General features: G+C 43.4%; 2 protein-coding genes across 2 annotated transcripts; one reads left to right on the top strand and one right to left on the bottom strand.

Moving 5' to 3' along the window:
- The first annotated feature begins 1,594 nt into the window (after positions 1-1,594).
- mylpfa (myosin light chain, phosphorylatable, fast skeletal muscle a) lies at positions 1,595-6,408 on the top strand. The gene is made up of 7 exons (XM_061750618.1): positions 1,595-1,751; positions 3,014-3,112; positions 3,775-3,850; positions 4,574-4,678; positions 4,766-4,844; positions 5,188-5,236; positions 5,766-6,408. Exons 1-7 carry the CDS (start codon positions 1,749-1,751, stop codon positions 5,865-5,867), a joined length of 513 nt encoding a protein of 170 aa, XP_061606602.1. The 5' UTR covers positions 1,595-1,748; the 3' UTR covers positions 5,868-6,408.
- A 2,195-nt stretch (positions 6,409-8,603) lies between these two features.
- LOC133465787 (TBC1 domain family member 10B-like) lies at positions 8,604-20,176 on the bottom strand. Its single transcript, XM_061748876.1, has 9 exons — positions 18,979-20,176; positions 17,890-17,989; positions 17,661-17,768; positions 16,433-16,539; positions 16,159-16,273; positions 14,477-14,542; positions 14,214-14,403; positions 13,886-14,040; positions 8,604-11,742 (listed from the first exon to the last, which is right to left on the bottom strand). Exons 1-9 carry the CDS (start codon positions 20,025-20,027, stop codon positions 10,849-10,851), a joined length of 2,784 nt encoding a protein of 927 aa, XP_061604860.1. The 5' UTR covers positions 20,028-20,176; the 3' UTR covers positions 8,604-10,848.
- Positions 20,177-20,994: the final 818 nt, after the last annotated feature.

Below are 20,994 nucleotides of genomic sequence, written 5' to 3'. Positions count from 1 at the left end.
AGGTGAACCGGTGCAACAGGTGAAAAGAGATGCGTGGAAACATAAACAGCCAATAATAGCCTCTGCCGACGGGTGGCTCGTTAATGAAATGAGCGCGGATTAGCGACGGGTACATTTGGATGCAAAAAGACAAACAGGGGAAAGCGTTTTGCTAGCGAGGGTTCAAGCCCCCAACCACTCAACCGCCACCCCTCTCCCCACCTTGGCAGAGGCTCAAGTTTATTTTGCTATTTCGGTCACCCCCAGCTGTCCCCTTTCTCCAGCGAACGTCTGCTGCCATCACGAGCGACATGCCGAGTAATCCCCTTGTATTTTGGCCAGGGAGGGGCCTGGGCCAGGGTACTTCCCGGTTGGTAAATGGGTGCAAAAATGCCAAGCAGCAAAGTCACACCTTTGCACAAAAGGGCCGCCAGGCAGAGATCACAGGTTAATGGTGCGTTCAAGTGTCTGACACATTGTCATTCATTTTGTCACTCTGACGAAGTCTCATAAATTTCTGACTTGATTGGCTAAAGAAATATAGATAGATAGATAGATAGATAGATAGATAGATAGATAGATAGATAGATAGATAGATAGATAGATAGATAGATAGATAGATAGATAGATAGATGAGATTGTAGATGAATGCAATTGCTCAGTTGTGTGAAGAAAGCTATGATTTCGGATTTTCTCTGAAGGCAACACTTGATCTACTGTCGAGATCCCAGAGGAAAGTCACAATATTACTTAGAATACTATGATATAACTTGATATATAACTATATATGAATAATTCTTACATGAAACTAATTATATTTAATATACACATTTAAAAATACTTTATATAGTTTTCCAACTTGTTGCGTTAGCATCGCTAAAGATAACATTTTCTCGTTTTTTTGTTTTTTTTTTACAGCATCCATCCATTAATAATTTATAATTGCTGACAATAATGGTGATTGATGGTAATGATGAATATTTGTAACAGGTGTGGAAAACAAGGTTAATTCAACACCTAAAAATGGCAACGAAAGCTAAAAATTGTTTTGAATTAACATTATATCTTGCCGGGAAATAAATCAATATGTAGAAGTGTCAACTGTATTGACTTTAAATTGATAGTATGCTTGTATTAGTTAATGTATTGAAACCACTTTTTTATCATCAAGTTCATTGTTGGAGACATGTTATATGTACATAAAGTAAATGGAATACAACAAACTTTGTGTGACATCAGTGAGTGTGACGTAATTCCATCAAGAGACACGGTAGCCGTGCACATACACGGTCAAGGCGGCGTGGGTCGCATGCTCGCGTCCCACTCCCTGATATCCCACCGAGCGAGGGCCCAAAAATAAAGGCGGCCAAGGAGGAAGCAGGGAGGAGGGAGCGCTCTGTCCTCCGGTCCTCCGAGCATCCGTGTCCTCAATGTCCTTATTAGTCCACGTGGGACGGAGGACCTGCCGCAAGCTCCCTCAGCAATCAGGTTGACTTCATTCCAAGACTCCCCACGTCTATTTCGGCTCTCCTGTAAGGGGATACGCCGTCACCGGCCATTCTGTCTCCTCGGGTTTTGCCATCCGCTCGTCCCCAAGCATCCTCCCCTCTCGCTCTCTTTTTCATCCCCCATCCAAACTTGAGGCTGTGGCTAAAGTTAGACGAGGCAGCCCAGGGCTATATAAGCCCCCCGGGGGCAGAGGACCCACGCGGCTTCACCTTCTCCTCTCTTTCTTCATCGTCCCAAACCACCGCTCTCAGCCTCTCGAGATGGTGAGTAGCTGCCCCGCCAACATGGACTTTTCAGCCTACATTCTGGATTTCCTTTGGTTTTTCGTGTGGCTGTTGTATATTTGGTAACATCCGCACCCCTTTGAGGATGCAAAAATGCATCATTAATATGACGGACCTCAGGAACAAGGACCGTACCTTTAAGATTCCCATTCCAAGGTAGTTAGATTAGAAGGAAAAAGTAAATAAGTGAGTATTAAAGTAAGTGTAAAAAAGATAAATAAAGCGTAAATAAGGAAAACAATAATAAAGAACCAAATAAAATGAAACAGTTACAAGTAAGCAAGCAGGTAACTCAGTAAGTACTTAAGTAAGCAAAGGTAAGAAAGAACCTCACGGTGTGTAAGCAAGTAAAAGTGGGAAAACAAGTAGGTGAAAGTAAGTAAGAAGGTAAGTCAAAGCAAATATGTAAGTTAAAGCAAATCAGCAAACAAGTGGGTAAAAGTAAGTCAACCAAAAAGGAAGGAGGATAAGTAAGCAAAAGTAAGGAAGCGGAGAAGTAAAAGGAAGCAAAGTTAGCAAACAACTTGGCCAAAGTAAGTGCTCATATAAGTAAAAAGTCAAGCAAGTAAATATGTAAGTAAGCAAACATAAGAAAGCAAGTAGGTCTTGTTTGTAATGAAGCAGGTGAAGCAAGTAAGTAAAAGTATGTATGCGCATAAACAGATATGCAAGCAATAAGTAAAGTACAAGTAAATAGGTATGTAAAAGTGAGCAAATGGAAGAATGTCAGTAAGCAAAAGTAAAGAAGTAAGCAGTCAAGCACGTACTAAAAGTAAGTAAGGAAGCAACTTGGTCAAAGTAAGTGTGCTTGTCAGTTAATAGGCGAGTAAGGGAGTAAATACGTAAGTAAGAAAGCAGGCGAGTAAAATCAAGTGAGGAAGTAAGCACAAATGTAAGTCAGCAAACAAGCGTAAGCAAGCAAGGACGTAAGGGGGAATATGAGTAAGGAAGCAAGTAAATTTGTAAGCAAGCCAAAGCAAGTAAAAGTAAGCAAGTGCATCAGCAAAAGTAAACACGATAGCAAAAGTACATGGAAGTGGAAGCAAATAAGTAAGCAAAGATAAATAAGTAATCAAGGATGCAAGAACAAATAAGTAAACATTTTAACGGAAGAATAGATAAGAAAGCAAGTAAATGCCATGTCAAATGTAAAGAATTATTTGATTGAAGAAGTCCCTCATCCTTAACTAAATAAGTAACTAAGTAACCTTCTCTCCTTTCTCCCCTAATTTGCTGTGCAGGCACCCAAGAAGCCCAAGAGGAGGCAGGCAGCCGGAGACAGCGGCTCCTCCAACGTCTTCTCCATGTTTGAGCAAAGTCAGATTCAGGAGTACAAGGAGGTGAGAACCCCACCAAAATCTGAACAACTCTCACTCCATGCACCCGCTTTCACTTCATTTCCTCCGTAAAGCTAAACTTGAGTTTATTTAAACCCTGATCCATTTTCACCGCAGTTGTTGTTTGTCCCGCGCACTCCAAACGCAGCAAACCTACGCACTCACTAGTGTCCCCTGACACTTCAACAAGCATGTCGTTTGCACGGAGATGAAATGTCCGACACCCCCTTCCTGTTTTGGTTACCTTTGACCGCCACCATCCAGCTGTCACTCAAATTCCTCACCCCAAAATTACACCTCGACACCAGCACTCTCCATTAATCCTCTTGAGATAAGGACAGCGGCCATCGCATATATGACTATCTTCGATCATGGCGCCATTTTCCGGGAATGATTAGCACCCCCAGGATCCCAATTGAAGATCTTGAGTTTCAGCCGAAGAAGATCACACAGCTGTTCCCTCACCGTCCCAAATTAACTCGTAAGGAAAGCCGGCGCAGGCGCTTTTAGGAATGTGACTACTGTACTTCAAGGACCTCGCTCCAGTAAGGGGAGATTCTTATTGACAAGCATCCAGATGGTTTTAGCTTTCCACGTGAACGCAATATAGAACCGAATATATCTTCAGTGTTCTTCATGTTTCCAACGAATTTGTCTCCTTGCAGGCCTTCACAATCATCGACCAGAACAGAGACGGCATCATCAGCAAAGATGATTTGAGGGATGTTCTGGCCTCCTTGGGTAAGTTTTTTTTCCCCCTGTTCAAGTCAAGTTTCTTTATATAGGCCTTAAACACAAAAGAGACTCAAATGGCTTCACAGGCTCACAGTTCACAAAAATCAAAGACATCCCAGGTCTGGACCCCTGATCCAGACAAGGAACATTTTAGAAACCCATAAAAAAGGAAGAAAGGAAGAAACCTTGACAAGGGATCACAGGTGGAGGGATCCCTCTTCCAAAATGACCAAGCTGGAATGGATGCCAAGTGGGGCACCATTTATCATGTGATATGATGCTAGGGAATGGTAGTTTGAACTGCATGAAAGTCCACTTCATGAAATAAAGTGCCGTGGGTAGACACCTCAGGGGGGAGTGCTCCTCCTCAGGTCTTGTCAATCAATGCAGAATCCTTCTCGGAAACAGCCACACTTCGCTTATCGCCGGAGAGGAAGGGGGAGGAGAAGTGGCAGTAAAACAGGCCAAAAACCAGATGTCTGGGGATGGGGCAGGGTATGAGACTAGTTGCATACTAGGTGTGGTTTAACCAAACTCAATAGTTTAGAAATAAGACTTAAGTCAAAATGTAAACATTTCGTCAAATGTTGCTCCTATCATTACCGCAGGCAGGGATTTCCAGAGTACTGGAGCTTGAATGAGAATGTGCTAGAAGCTGCTGTCCGCTGAGGAACACGTGTTTCACGGTCTCGAGTAATGAATCCTGATCTTTTTCCATTCTGGCTGCAGGCCAGCTGAACACCAAGAACGAGGAGCTGGAGGCCATGATCAAGGAGGCCAGCGGGCCCATCAACTTCACCGTCTTCCTCACCATGTTCGGCGAGAAGCTGAAGGGTAGCTTTTTAGCTAGTTTACACCAACATACAGTGAAATTAGTTTTGTATTTATTTATTTAAAATAATGACCTAATTTCCTTCCCAGGCGCTGACCCCGAGGACGTCATTCTTGCTGCCTTCAAGGTCCTGGACCCCGAGGGTACCGGAACCATCAAGAAGCAGTTGTGAGTTTTCCTCTTCATTCATTTTTTTTTTTTGTAATAGCACCTGTCCTCATTAGCGTCATGGGTTAGCTGGAGCCGATTCCAGTGGACTTTGGGTGACTCTCAAGACTTCTTGTGCATATTTGTCTCTTGTTTTCTCATCACTTATTGTTGAGCCTGCTTCTCCGGTGCAACAACAGCTAAAGAAGACGAAAGAAGCCAAACTCATACTAATATACTCATTTTGAGAAATTCCTTTGAAGCTCACTAAACCGAAGTGGATTGTGTGGATGCTACTAGTATCTATGCAGTGACTGCAAATGAGTATATTTGATTCCATTTTGTCCATTTTGTGTGTCCTCAGCCTGGAGGAGCTCCTGACCACTCAGTGCGACAGGTTCTCCAAGGAGGAGGTAAAACTGGATGACTTTTATTTGCAGTATTTAGTTAGTCATTAGCAAATGTTACTTTTACGAAAAATAAACCTCACTAAGGTTACGATCTTTGTCTTTTTTTTTTTTGTAAAAAGTTACCTGTAAAGACCAAGTCATGTCAAAAAATAGCCTGGTCCACAGGAAACCCTGTAACAAAACGAAGTAATACATACGGCAGGCAGCCTGTTGTGATTTAGCGGTGCAAACCTACCACAGAAGAAGACAAAGGAGGAGGAACTTGATAATAAAAAAAAAAAAAATGCCAAGTAAAAATGTTGTAGACAATGTAAAAGAAAAAGCTTGCTCTTTTTTTTTTTAACTCTGACATGGCATAGCCTAATGCTAAGATACTACCTGCCATGGGTGGGCAAATTTATTTCAATATCAGTTGTGACCCTTAAGCACCACGGTTCTCACCCCTGCTCTCCAGACATGACTAGTCGCCTTATGCTACTTCCAACTCTTCCAGTAGCATCCCTTCACTAATTTCTTGTTGTGGTCCCCTCAGATCAAGAACATGTGGGCCGCCTTCCCCCCTGACGTCGCGGGCAACGTGGACTACAAGAACATCTGCTACGTCATCACACACGGAGAGGAGAAGGAGGAGTAAGAAGACCAGAAGAAAGACGACAAATCCCTTCGCTTTTTCCTGCCTTTCCCCTCCCTCCTCCTTCTCTGTCTGCCTCCCTCCATCATACCCTCCGTGTATACCCACGGGGTCAACATTCGCCCTATCCCCCTCTTCTCTCATTCAAAGCAGAGACTTGCGGGGGCTCACGGGATGTCTGTGTCGGCTTGTGGGGGAACAGGGGATGCTTTTCAATAAATAATGATGTCATCATCATCCGCATACGCCAGCCATCTTCTTTCCGTGCGTCCTCTCGAGACCACCCGGGGGGGTTCTCATTCCCATTCCGAAGAGGTCCTCCTGGGCTGGAAGGGATGACACACAGAAGGGGGAGGAGAGACGTCCCCGAAAGAAAACATTGCCGTCTTCGGCGACGTTCCCTCCTCTGCCCTTCCCGGCGTGGTCGTCGGCCTCCTCTTCCTCCGTAAACTGGTCCACGACGTCCCTCCTCATCCGCACCTTTCCTCTGTACTGAATAAAAAAAGGGACAAACTGTGAATAAAACCTCTTTCCTTTTGTACAAGAGTGTCTGTGCTCAGTGGCTGTCTCTGTGGAGGTGTGGTTGGTGTTGTTGGAGGGAAACGGCGAGTAAACGTTCGCATTTTATCCAGTCGCAAGTTGTGGTTTTCAAATCCTACCAACATTTACAGCATAAAGTACAATCTTTATTGCCTTAGCCATTCCTCTACTCTAAGTTAACATGACAACTACTGGCATGTTTGCATTTTATGCCTGTGAATATTGTCATTCATTCAGGTCATTTCATTCTGAGGACATTGAATCGATCGCAACTGGACTGCTCTGATCTGTTCTGACAACCACAACAATTGTAATCCATTCAATGTCCATTTTAGTCATTCTCAGATGAAATAGTATCCAACTGCAGGGAAAAATGTAAAGACCCTATCATCTGCCTTAGCGTGGCCTGTATGGGAGCGTTCGCAAAACATCATTGCGACGGAATTCTGGCACATGCGCATTAACCTTGGTTGGTAGAAGTCCCAGTGACTTCCACAATAATATTGGCTAAGAAACCTCATTTTTGTGGCTTTTTATCGCAGTATGCAAGTTTGGGTCAGCTGATGCCAAGCAAAGCTATGCAGCAAAGCTTCTGCACAACAGCGACACCTTAATTTGCCTTAAATACGAAGTTACGGACAAATGTGTCACAAATCCGTCCACTGGCCAGACCAGAGGGAATGTTTTTGATCGATAACTTATAATTTCAGCCTACACCTAAGATTTAAGATTTAATGAGAGTCTATAAAGTCTCTTGACACATAGAAGTAAGTTAATCATTTGTTAACTGGAAAATGTTTAGACAGTGAAGTCTCTCCATACGTGACGTGTATTTACATATTATAAGGGTCACATCCATTTGTAATTTGTATACAATACTAGAATACCACCAAATATCACCAAAAGTGACGACGGCATAAGAGTGAGATGCAAGTTATTAGTGAATGTGAGATTTATCTTTTGTTTGTTTGTGTCAAATATCATTAAAATGAGCAATATGATCTATGATCTAACCCACCCACTGATTGATGTTAATAGGTTGTTTGTTTTTCCAGTTTAATAGAATTGTTTTCTTAGCGGTAGGTAACGCAACAAGTAATGATTGTGAATATTTATTAGGGAGGTCAATTATGCTTAAGTCGCCAAGTATGCACAATCTTGGGGAAAGTGGAATCCTGCAGTTTAAAATACAAGAGTTTTTAAATAACCAAAGACCAAAACCATTGAATTGGTGTACATTCCCATATAGCATGAAAATAAGTGTCTGGGGTATTTTCGGTGCATTGCACGCATATATTAGATGGAGAGAAGCCCATTTTATGCATAGTGTCCTGAGTAAAGTGTGTTCCATGGAGCACTTTATATTGTATAAAATGTAGATTTGTGTTTTTCGTCATTCTAAACGTATTGTTACAAATCTGTATCCAGTAGCTACGGTCAGCAGACATGTAGAGGTCTTCTTCCCATTTGGTGATTGGTAAGTGCATTGATTTAGTACATGAAATAAATTTATAAACTTGAGAGATTTCTTTTACTTAGTGGGAGAAGCTTCGTTATTTACTTGACAAACTCCAGCAGTTCGAGGGTGCTCTGGAGTGTTGGTATTCTTTTTTTAATCGCTGCTTTTAATTTATTGTATTGAAGAAAGTTTCCGGCTGTTATTTGGAATTATTGGAACAGTTCATCACGTGTCCTAAAAACATTATTGTTAAATAGTTGTTGTAGGTGGTTAATTCCATGTTGTTCCCATGTACTAAAATGAAGGGGTATAGTATTAATTTCGAAATCTGGATGATGCCAGATTGGGGAGAGCATACTGGGAGCTAATTGAGATCCTGTCGATTCTAAATTTTACCGCCAAGCCGTTAAATTGGATGCGATTATTGGATTCTTGAAACATTTATGGCATTTAAGACTAGTAGAAATAAATAGGAGTTTTCAATACTCAGGTTGCTATCTTGATATATGTTAGCATAACAAAAAACTAATAAAACCTCAGACCAAAATACTACCCCCCGCCCCTATACCGCCATCATATTTTTTTAGAGGTTTAGTATGGCCATGGTAAAACGAGCTGAAAATCTCTGACATTAATGCAAGTTAAGCCACACACAGTGGAACTTCATGTAACTGCGTTAAATTAAAGAAAACATGCATAATTAAGAGGAAAAACTAAATAAACCGCCATTGACACACGGCTAATTCAATATATTATTATGGTTTATTACTCATCACAAATGTCATCATCATTAATCAATTAAATACATCACTTGTCGATGTGAGGGAATGAATTCAATTAACTAGACTATCATCAATTAATTCACTTTCACCAGAGAGTGGCTTGTAAACTCAAAAACACACAATATATAAAAAAAATAAAATAAAATAAAAATAAAAAATAAAAAAGACAAGAGCCTTGTAAATCTTTGCATCGATTTAACATTTTCCAGACAAGAAATGGACAAAGGACCCAACAGAAATCCACTACTTTCTTTGTGTCCGCACCTGGTAACCACAGTGACGTATTGCGCCAGTTATCGTTTGCATAGAAGCGTTCAGGGTAACGCTACACGTATGTGTGTGTGTTTAGGAGTGTGTTGGCATGGGAGGACATTTTGGGTGCACAAAAACCCTTCACAACGACGACGACAACAACAACAACAACAAGAGGACTACGACGAAAAAGGAGTCAGTGTTGCTCGCACTGCACTGATGGGCCGTTGTCATGGCAACAAGTCAACGCTCCACAGTTACATCACAGGAAACAGGAAGTTAAGAGCTTCCACACCCAAAACGTTCCAGAACACGATGTGGAATAATGACGACGACGTGCGACGGCGTTCCAGTCAACCAGGCGTCTGATAACTCTCATAGAAAAATAACAACAATATTATTACTCATCATTATATACTATATTTGATTAAATTAACCACTCTGTACATAAATACATCAAAAGGTGAGAGGTTAATGCTACATGGGCACACCGGGCACCTCACACTCAAGTGGCTTCTTAAAAATAAAAATAAAAATAAAAAGAACTGGGAAACTTGCCCGGTAACAAGCCCGACAAGAAATGTTTTTTGTTTGTTTGTTTTTACAACGAGACGTGCAAAGATCATCCTTCATTGTCTTCAGGTCACATTCTGACATTTGGATAAATAAAATGCATATTAGTTGTTGTTTTTTTTAAAGTAATACTCATTGGTCTAATTTCTATAAAGGAGGGAAAAAACGTTTCATGAGAATAAAGTTGTATTTTTTTTTCAAGAAAAATATACGTTTTGGAGAAAAAAAAAGTATTTATCTCACAAGACTAAAGTTATATTTTTCGAGAATAGTCATATATAGCAAAGGACACTGGTAAAGTAGCGGCAGATCCTGCTTCCTTTCATGCAGATGGCGCGGGTTCGATTCCGAGCCACTGACAGTCCCATGCCTGAATACTAAATGAGAGGGTTAATTGTGTCAGGAAGCGCATCTGTGTAAAAACTGTGCCAAACTAATCATTTGAGTGACTTGCTGTGGCGACCCCTAAAAGAACAAACCAAAAATCGCAAGTAGTGTTGATCAATTCCTCGTTATATATTGGCTTATCTCAAAAAATGACACACTCGTAATATTGTGGATTTTCAACTAGAAGAAAATACGACTTTATTCTCATAGTACATTATCTTTCTATTTCACGTGTCCCTAATCCTCCTTGGTGCACATCCAACATTGCCGTTTAATTAATTTACTGATTAAACATACACTTCAGGTGGCAGCATTTAGGCCTAAACTAAAAACTATTAGACTGCCTTTTTGAAAAGTCCCACTCATTTGTTTTTGTTAACTAAAAATAACACAAAAAGCACCACCACATGGTTGGAACACTCTCTGTCACCAGCAGGGGGGGCGCGCACGCCTTAGTAGCGTAGCGCCACAACATCCAATAAATAGCTCGGGTATGCCCTGAAACATTCCGGCTTCAGGGTTCCGGAAGTTTTCCTGGAGGCGACTCGGTATGATGCTCACCATCCAATTAAAAGTCTTTGGAGGCGGGGTTTTAATTCTTATTATAAATATTTACATCTTCTGTGGTTTTTCATGGTTAAAATAATGTTAAAAAAAAAAAAAGTGGCGCCCTGTTGTGAATGTGAGATCACATCCTCGTTTGTTTAAAAGACAGACGGCGCCCCCATCCAGGAAGTCCCATTTCTTTCGCTTAAGAGCATAATTGCCTAAGTCATTTTTTATTTACTGTCACAATATCAATGAAAAAAATAATGTGCTTGCTTGTGTAGATTCTCAGTCATCCGGGTCAAAGGTTGAATCGAGACAACTAGACTATACTTGTTTGTTGAATTTATTGCATTTTTAACTTGTTTTCCAAAAACAAAAAACGACTTGGGCAATTATGGAAGTACGCTAACAATTTTTTGATCCTTCCTTTTTTTTTTTTTTCTTACTCAGCCTTCTTTTTCTTTTCATGCTCCAACGAGGTGGAACCTCTGGCCACAGCAGCCTCCCCATTTTTTTCGTGGTCCGACCCCGGTGCCGCCACCCCTTTGTCCTTCTTCTTTCCCGCCTTCTTCTTCTTCTCATTGTCCAGACGCTCTTTCTCCTTCTTGAGTCTCTCCTTCTCTGCCTTGTCTTTCTCCTTCTTCTCCTTCAGCCTCTTCTTTTCATCCTCGCGCTCCTTCCTCTTGTCGTCCTTGCTCTTCTTCTTCTTGCGTCCGTCGTCCTCCACACGGGGTGGCGGCGTTGCCGGCGGGGACTCTGTCTCTCCTTTCACGGCGGCGTCGGTGCCCGGCATCAGCATGGTGTTGTTGGCGGTGGGCGAGGGGATGGCAGGAGTGATCTGCTCCGAGACGATCCTCGGGGAGGGGGATAAAGCGTTGGGTGTCGGTGTGAGATGCCCACCTCGTGGACCGGCACCCACGAGGGGGCTCTGGACTTGCGGCACCCTCTGTGCCGCCCCAGGAGGAATGGGCGGCTTCTGGCTGGCGGCGACTGGGGGAGACTGAGGCCGCGCCCCCTCGGAAAAGGAGGGCCCCGAGAAGGAGCTCTTCTTGGCGTGCGAGTGGAACGGCGTCCTGGACTTGCGGAAGCCTGGGAGCGAGAGAAGAGAGGACGAAGCTCGCAGGGGTCCCGGCGGTGGGATGGAGCTGGCCAGGAAGGAGAAGCTGCCGCCCGAGCTGATGGCAGCGGCGCGGCGCTTGTGCTCGAAGATGGCTCGGGTGCCGTGCAGGCGGCGGCCCGGCTGGTGAGTCAGCTCCCCTCGGGACTCACGCCACTTCCTCACCTGGACGTGGCACTCACGTTCGATCAGCGCCTCCGTCACCTGGAGAAGGATCACCTGGAAGAACGAGAGGAATATGAGAGGAAGACTTCACTCAGGAGTCGAGAAAAAGAAGACCAAGACATTGTGTCTGGTGTGCGTGCCTTGGCCACCAGGGGGCAGTATAATTCATAGATATACTACAGGTAGATTTGATGAGGGGAAACAGAAGACCATTACAAGCAGCAGTAACAGTCGTTTTTCGCAGAGGATAAAGAATATACCTGCACATTGTGTAATATTGTCTGGATACGTTGCTAAGGTTTCTGTACAAATATAAAGTTGTTCAAATGTTTGTAAGGCAGAGCTGCCAAATGTTACAGAACATCCGCATTTTGTCTCGGAAATCATTGAATGTTGACTCGTTACGGGCGCAATACTGATTGTTCCAGATATTGAAAAAACATTTTAATCCAGCGTCCACATTCAACAGCTGTTTGGTGCACGCTATTTTACTACGCCCCCCAGCTGCCAAGCCACGAGGCGAAACTTCTCTTTGCGTCCGGTGTTAACGCATTGTCAGGCACTAATCATCGCCTCTATTGTAGTGAATGAACTACACTTATTTCAATGCTTCTTACAAAAGTGTCACAATGGGAGGATGAGGAGTGGATAGGTGAAGACGATGTCAAAGCCATGCTAATTCCTAAGATATCGTGTCATGCAGTCGCAAAACATCCAAGTGATGTGGTGATACAGTACACTTGTTACATACAGCAGGGCTGGCTGGAACCGCGTTTTCGCAGAGATTAACCAATTTTGAAAAACAAAATAACAATTAATACGTTTCGAGAGATAAATATAATATAATACGACGTCCACACAGTGACGTCGTATGTCACTGCACACGTCACTTCTGAACGTGGGCAGGTTAAAAGTACATTATTATTTATAAATATTTGTAATATAAGATGAGATAATATTTATTAGTACCACAATGGGGAAATTTGCATCGTTTCAGCAGCAATTGCGGATAGAGGAAATATAAATATGTAATGTACATAGCATGAAGTACATTGCACCAAATAGAAACAAAAACTATTGTCCATACATAAACTATCCAATTTTATATTTTAGTAATGTTATTTGTTTGTTTGCAAAAAGGAGTGCTGACTTTTAATTTTGACGTTTGAGATCTAATTCATCTGATTTAATTGACTTAAGACTTTAACAGACAGAATTGTCAAAGGCGAATTAATTCACAGATATTTTTGATGTTGGCACCTCGAAATCTCATATACTGTTACTTTGATTAAGGCTGCACCTTCGCCCACCATTACAAAGTTGATGCAATAAAAATAAAATGACAAATATTGAAGCCATAATTTATTAACGATTATGATTCTGACTGTCACACGGTAATGTTATTGACAAAATTTTGAAAAAATGGAAATTCAGACAAATTTGGACAAATTGTTCCAGAAGTTAATTTTCATACGTTGGTAGCTCTGATAAGGTGATATCAATGCTAGTTTCGTTGCCCATTTATGGCATTTCCCATTATGTGTTAGCATTAAGCTAGCTGACTTTAAATACACAATGTGTAATTCACTTTGTTTTATGTTTTGTATGAAAGTAAAACAGTTTGTCCAATGTTGAAGTAAGTTGGGTGTCATTTTTAACTGCAGTTGCGGTATTACGCCACTGCACCGTATCGTGAACAGTTAAAAGTGGCTCCTAAAACTGCCAAAGAAGAGTCACGAGGATTCGCTTTCCTACTGCGTCAGACGATTTTATGGATTTTCAAACCGGTAAATATTGTTTCTTTTGTAACCGAGTACGTGTTAGTGCTCTGAAAATCTTAAGACGACATTAGTAAAGTGACATTATAATCACCATAAATTATGATTATAATTTATAGTCACCTTTTCCGAATATTTCCAGATTTTCCCCAAAACACAGCAAGACGTTAAAGTAAAATTTCATTAACTGCGCTGTTTTAGCTGTACACAAATGCACTTCTGTTTTACTTGGCTTATTATTGAACAGGGTTCCTATATTTTGTATTTTGTATTTTAGTATATGATATAGACTGTATGATGAAAAGAAAATGTTAAAGAACAATAAAAACGATGTGTGTTTGCATATGTTAATGAGCAGAATGGTACTGGCTTTGGCTCAATTTGAGCCAGGAAAAACCTTGAGAAGAGGAGTGACGCACCTCCTGGACCAAGCTGTCCTCCCTGATGGTGTCTGGTGAGATGCCCCTGAGCCGCTCCATAGTCTCGTACATGCCCTGCACCTCCCGCAGTTTTTCCACTGAGCCCAGCATCTGCTTGAGCAACACCAGTCCCACGCGAAATACGATCTTCACGCCTGGAAAGACAACAAGAACATAACAATCCACAAAGTAAAAAAAATTCCACAGGTGCATGCACAAGCATGTAATGTACATGTCATAATGCAATGGCCTGATTTTTCATAATAACCACCATTTTGCACAAATGAAATAGCAGGTCAAATGTGTAAAGTTGACTCGTATTTGGTACCTTCACAGAAAAACATGTCCCATACGCGCAGCACGCAGGCCCAGGGCAGCGTGCGTGAGAAGATGCACATGAACCACTCGGTCATGTAGAGGATGGGGTCGATTTTGAACTTCTTCAGATGTCTGTAAGCCATGGGACACGTGCGGCGCAGCAGTGAGAAGAAGATCTCGCCATCCAGTTGAATGGCTTCCTGGAGGGGGAAAATATCACACGAGTCGGCAAAAGAAGACAGAAGGTGACATTGAGGTTTTCAGTGGACTCACCAGCCCGGCGCTGTAGTAACCCGGGAGATACTTCTCACATATCTGCACCAGGCACCAGAAGGCTTGCTGGGGATCAAATGTGTACATACAGTATGCATTACTGTGGACGGACGTCTTTTGACGAGGCACAAGACAGTGAATGACCACAGTAACGTATCATATTCACATTCAATTTAAAAAAAAAAGTGTACTGCATCACACTGAGAGCTGATGACTTACAACCCCAATTCCAATGAATTTGGGACGTTGTGTTAAACAAATTAAAACAGAATACAATGATTTGCAAATCATGTTCAACATATATTTAATTGAATAAACTACAAAGACAAGATATTTAATGTTCAAAATGATAAACTTTATTGTTTTTATCAAATAATAATTAACTTAGAATTTTATGGCTGCAACACGTTCCAAAAAAGCTGGGACAGGTGGCAAAAAAGACTGAGAAAGTTGAGGAATGCTCATCAAACACCTGTTTGGAACATCCCACAGGTGAACAGGCTAATTGGGAACAGGTGGGTGCCATGATTGGGTATAAAAGGAGCGTCCCTGAATTGCTCAGTCATTCACAAGCAAAGATGGGGCGAGGTTCACCTCTTTGTGAACAAGTGCGTGAGAAAATAGTCGAACAGTTTAAGGACAATGTTCCTCAGTGTACAATTGCAAGGAATTTAGGGATTTCATCATCTACGGTCCATATCATCATCAAAACGTTCAGAGAATCTGGAGAAACCACTGTATGTAAGCGGCAAGGCTGAAAACCAACATTGAATGCCAGTGACCTTCGATCCCTCAGGCGGCACTGCATCAAAAACCAACATCAATGTGTAAAGGATATCATCACATGGGCTCAAGAACACTTCAGAAAACCAATGTCAGTAAATACAGTTTGGCGCTACATCCGTAAATGCTGTGATGTAACACAGTGGTAAACATGACCCTGTCCCAGCTTTTTTGGAATGTGTTGCAGCCATAAAATTCTAAGTTAATGATTTGCTAAGAATAAAGTTTATCAGTTTGAACATTAAATATCTTGTCTTTGTAGTGTATTCAATTAAATATAGGTCGAACATGATTTGCAAATCATTGTATTCTGTTTTTATTTATGTTTAACACAACGTCCCAACTTCATTGGAATTGGGGTTGTACATCTTGCACAACAGAAATAGAACAAAATGACTAGAAATGATAATTTATTAATGAAATGAATTTCTCAGAGTAGCCTGTGTGTTCTTCTGTGCATCACTTAAATAAATTTTTGGGATAACTTTGATGGTGCATCAACATGCTACATGTAGCATGCGTATCATGGTTAGGACATTTTAAAGGCAACAGGTTCGTATCACAACTTTCAGTTTCAATACTGGATCATTACAGGCTTAGTATACTTGGCAAGTTGTAATATAAATCGTTTCACTGCTACTTTCGTCAGTTATTTGTAATAATCGTCACTGTGCACAACAAAAATAGAACAGAAGGACTAAAAATAATCCACACAGTAAAAAAATAAATAAATAAAAAAGCGTATGGCACGCCTGATCACACAAGCAATGAGTCATGATTAAAGTGATGGCTCCTCTTGACAGTTATTCATGACAACTGCTACTTTTCACTATTGAAATAAATCAGAACAACTGGAAATAGTCTCTAAATAATCCATAAATTGGCTAACTCCCACTCACCTCAGCGGGCATGTGCATGAGGAGCACGGCGGCCACGGGAGCCTGCGCCTGACAGTAGCCCTCGTCAGGCCGGTAGATGGTGTAGGCTTTCAAGATGCGGTACAGATCTTGTTGTCTGCGGAGCCACAACACGATAACCAGAACCACCCACAATTACTCCACGTTTGAGTCATTAAAGGTTTTTATAGTAGTAGCAGTAGTGTGAACATCCCTGTATTAGAGGGATGGAAACTTTTTGAGGACATGTATAAATAAAGTTGGGTTTGATTCTGACCCATGGCCGCCGCGTGCAGCAAACATTTCATGGAAGGGGAACTGTCTGTGAAGATCCTTCTCAATGATGTCCAACCACTTGGCCTCCCCCGGCTCTCTCTCCAGCTCCTGCGGGCAAGAGAAAATCCCTCAGTGATATATGAGCATTTGTAAGTGCTTAGATGGCACAAACATGAGACCACAGAAAGTCGATACAGAGCACAAACGAAGGCCTCCTCCCGCCAGCAGCGAGTCGTCTCAGAGGTCTGAGAGGCGGGATTAGGCGACGTGATAAGAGGCTTACGGCTTCCTGCGCCCCGTAGACGCCTTGGCCACAACTTCCCGTTGCCAGGCTGCCACTTTGACACGACTTGAACACGGAGGTCTAACCCGGTGGTGCCGTTTTTCCCTTCTAATACAGTTTCTATAGCTCACAGACCAGTGATTACATTGCGAAATTACGTTGTCACAGAATTCTTACAATGCTGTTTTTGCAGTCCTTTGGGGCGTGTCACGTATTTCATTTTTACGCTTCATTTTTAATCATTGGCCAATGGGCCGGATATGATTGAGCAATAATAGGTATGCCTAGCAACAAGACCAGGAAGATTTTTAAAAAAGAGGGGGGGGGGGGGGGGGATAAATAAATAAATAAATAAAATTCTGTTTATCTATTTTGCTGTGAATGCTAAGTGGTAAACCTATTTCTGTTGAGGAATTTTTTGAATGTATAACATGATGTGCGTGCTTGCTATTATTCATAATATTGATTAACAGTAAGAGTATTATAGTTTTCTAAGATGGTAGTTTAACTAGTCAGTCTGTCCTCCAGCATTTTATTGAATTTCAGGCATGGTTGGGAACATTCCAGACAACATGTATCTTACCACTAAACCGAGGTACACACATATGTGTGAGGTGTATTAAGTGTGACCGTAAGATGATCAAGGGCAGATATGTGGTCAACCCCGAGCTGGGCCGAGCTATGGACTCTGTGATTTTGACATGAAACTGAACAATAGACAAACAGGAAACTCGCTGAAGCTGGTGTTGTTGCCAGACACAAATAGAGAAGAAACTGGTTATGTAGATTTATGTACAGTATAACGTGTTCATAAAGTCATTCACTACAACAGAAATGATCTGTCTTTTTCTATTGCTTCTTCTTTATATTTCAGCAGACTGGATTCGTGTATAGGTATGAGTTTACCTTGCTTTAGCAGCTCAAAAGTCTACATACATTATTGTACCTCAAATTTTCCAGGGTTGGCATCCAGCAGCTCCTGGCAGTTGGACAGCAGTTGCCAGGCTCTAGAGCGGAGTGACGAAGGGATCCCTTTCCGGCAGCGCAGCTTTACCTGCGACATGACAAATGTACATTATTTATATTATATAACAATATAGTTACTCTGTTTGCCCCTCTAAGTGTTTCAGATGATTTCCATGTCAACAAGAAGCTGTAAGTGTGCTTAGTCGTACCTTCTGGAACCGATGTTTGATCCACTTGTCCCAGTTGTTGAACATGTCCAGCCATTTCATCTCCCTCTGCCGGGACACCTCCACTCGCACATCCCTGTCACTGCCACAATGAACAATACGACAATGTCACAATGATACAATAGCTGATACAAGTCCATTCTTACTCAAAGGTGGCAGAGTGGAAGAGCAATTCACTTATCAAAACTTATCAAGAGGGGAGCTGAGAGGTTCGAATGCAGAAGGTCAGTGCATGTTGATGACTCAAACACTCAGCAGCATGTGAGTCACAGCAAAGGCAGCTTAATAAGGAAGTTTAGAGCAGCAGGAAAGAGATGGCAAGCTAAAGTGATGACACGAACAAGTGCAACCATTTGCATGAAGCTCCTCTGAGGGGCTTTGGCATTACTGAGTGATAACAGTCAAAAGTGTCAGTAGTACCTTGGAACCTCTAGAATACAATGGAAGTTATAAATAATATCTTCCAGAGAGTCGAACTGTGCCATGTCATTAGATGTACAGGCAATACATGGTGTTAAAGGTAGTGTCTCATCACAGAAGAGCACATGAAGTAACATTTAATAATGATTATTTACAGGCCACTTGTAATGCAATGGCCTATTGGCACTTTCTTTTTACTATTATCATTTATTAATTCATTCTATATGTTTTGATTAACAATATTATTTTGACTTCTGTTACCTGGAGAGTTATCAGGTTACATTTTTCAAACGTCAATCAAAACATAATCGTAAATGTACAGTCAATGTTTTAACAATTTTATTTGTCATACAAGTGGAAAGAGAAGTTAACCAGTGTTTACATTAACACAAAAACACTCAGTCTTAACCTCAATGATGTAAAAGAGAGGAAATTTGTGTTGCAGATGCGCATGATGCAATAAATTTCTCAAGACATTAACCATTGTTAACATTAAAAGGTTAAAACAAATAAAATGTTCAGTTTTAACTAGGAAATGTTCTCATTTTAAAACATGATCACGTGTCATACAAGTGTAAAAAGAAGTTTGACACACAGGTGTATATATATACACACACACACAGCTAATACTTTGATGCTAGCGGAACTGACCTCCCTTCGCAGAACTGGTTGCCACCCAGGAACCCGTACTTGTCAGTGCGCCTAACTGCCAAGCCATTGATCTCAGAGTCAGAGCCCAGCGAACTGCCGTCGTCCCCGAGGCCCGACAGCGATTCCAGTGTCCCTGACATCAGGCTGGCAGACTCCAGGTAGCTGAGAGTGTCGGGGGCCGGCCGTTGGGCACCCGGCGGGGGGAAGTTGGGTGCCGGCTCTTGGATGAGTGGTACCGTGGGGCTGGGGTGCGACACCGTGGGGCTGGGGTGCCTGGCCCCTGGAGGGGGGGTGCAGGGCAGAGGTAGGCCGGGTGCAAGTTCTTGGATGATCGGCACCATGGGGCTGGGGCGGGGAACCGTGGGGCTGTGGTGCCCGGCCCCTGGAGGGGGGGTGCACGCCGGTGGTAGGCCGGGCGCAAGTTCTTGGATGATCGGCACCGTGGGGCTGGGGCGGGGAACCGTGGGGCTGTGATGCGCGGCCCCTGGAGGGGGGGTGCACGGCGGTGGTAGGCCGGGTGAATGTTCTTGGATGATCGGCACCGTGGGGCTGGGCCAGGGAACCGTTGGGCTGGGATGCCCCACCTGGAGAGGTGGGGTCCAGGACAGAGGCTGTACTTTGATGGGACTTTGAGGCTTGGGGGACACGGGCGGGGGAGGACTCTTGGGGGCTTGCTGTGGTTTCGCTTCCCCAGGCGGCGCAGGGGGCGCCACAGGGGACGCCGCAGGGGGCGCCGCAGGGGGCGCCGCAGGGGGCGCCGCAGGGGGCGCCGCAGGGGGCGCCGCAGGGGGCGCCGCAGGGTGCGCCACAGGGGACGCCACAGGGGGGTGCCGCAGGGGGCGTCGCAGGGGGCGTCGCAGGGGGCGTCGCAGGGGGCGACACAGGGGGCGTCGCAGGGGGCGACACAGGGTGCGTCGCAGGGGGCGACACAGGGGGCGCCACAGGGCCGTCAGCTGTGGAGGCCGGAGGGTTCTGAGTGACGTGCACGCTGGGATACAGGTTGGGACCAGGGGTGAGGTCAAGGGAAGGGGATGCGGGTTGCTGCACATCTGCTTCAACGTGAGCACCAGGCCCAGCCTCTACCTCTTTCTGGGGAGCCGCCACCGAATCATCGCCCACTGGAGTCTCGGCGACTTCTGTTGACAGACTCGGTGGTGGCGGCGTCGATAGCATGGCGGGAGTGTTTCCAGTCAAATTTACATCATTGCAGAGGGAAGATTTGGGCGCCACCGACGACGCAGAGGGAGGCGCGTGGGAGTCAAGCAAGGCTGGTGATGGCGACAGGGAAAAGGCGGTGAGTTCGGCCATGTTGCGATGAGAGCTCTTCTGTAACATTTTGCAACAATGAATCAGTCAAGAAACATCAACAGCTCATACCAATTGTTTTATGTCATGACCACAAACACGGCTCGGTGATATGATGATGACACAGTGACAAAACTAACGCGTTCATTCTTATTGTTTTGTTGCATTGTCAACAGGCAACATAGCACAGGCTTTTTTTTTTTTAATGGGCAGGGTGGGGGTTACCATTTAAAACTAATGAGAGAAGGGATCTAATTAATCAAGACACATTCAGGTGTGACCAAGTATGCTTTGGACTTTTTTTTTTTTTTTTTAACTGAATTATTTCTAGACGGCACGGTTGGCCGACTGGTTAGAGCGTCAGCCTCACAGTTCTGAGGACCCGGGTTCAATCCCCGGCCCCGCCTGTGTGGAGTTTGCATGTTCTCCCCGTGCCTGGGTGGGTTTTCTCCGGGCACTCCGGTTTCCTCCCACATCCCAAAAACATGCATGAATTGGAGACTCTAAATTGCCCGTAGGCATGACTGTGAGTGCGAATGGTTGTTTGTTCCTATGTGCCCTGCAATTGGCTGGCAACCAGTTCAGGGTGTACCCCGCCTCCTGCCCGATGATAGCTGGGATAGGCTCCAGCACACCCGCGACCCTAGTGAGGAGAAGCGGCTCAGAAAATGGATGGATGAATATTTCTAGACGTTTTGTTCATTTGTATTG

Source organism: Phyllopteryx taeniolatus, chromosome 16, assembly GCF_024500385.1.
Source record: "Phyllopteryx taeniolatus isolate TA_2022b chromosome 16, UOR_Ptae_1.2, whole genome shotgun sequence".
Taxonomy (NCBI): Eukaryota; Metazoa; Chordata; class Actinopteri; order Syngnathiformes; family Syngnathidae; genus Phyllopteryx; species Phyllopteryx taeniolatus.
This window is presented reverse-complemented; position numbering and strand designations above follow the sequence as displayed.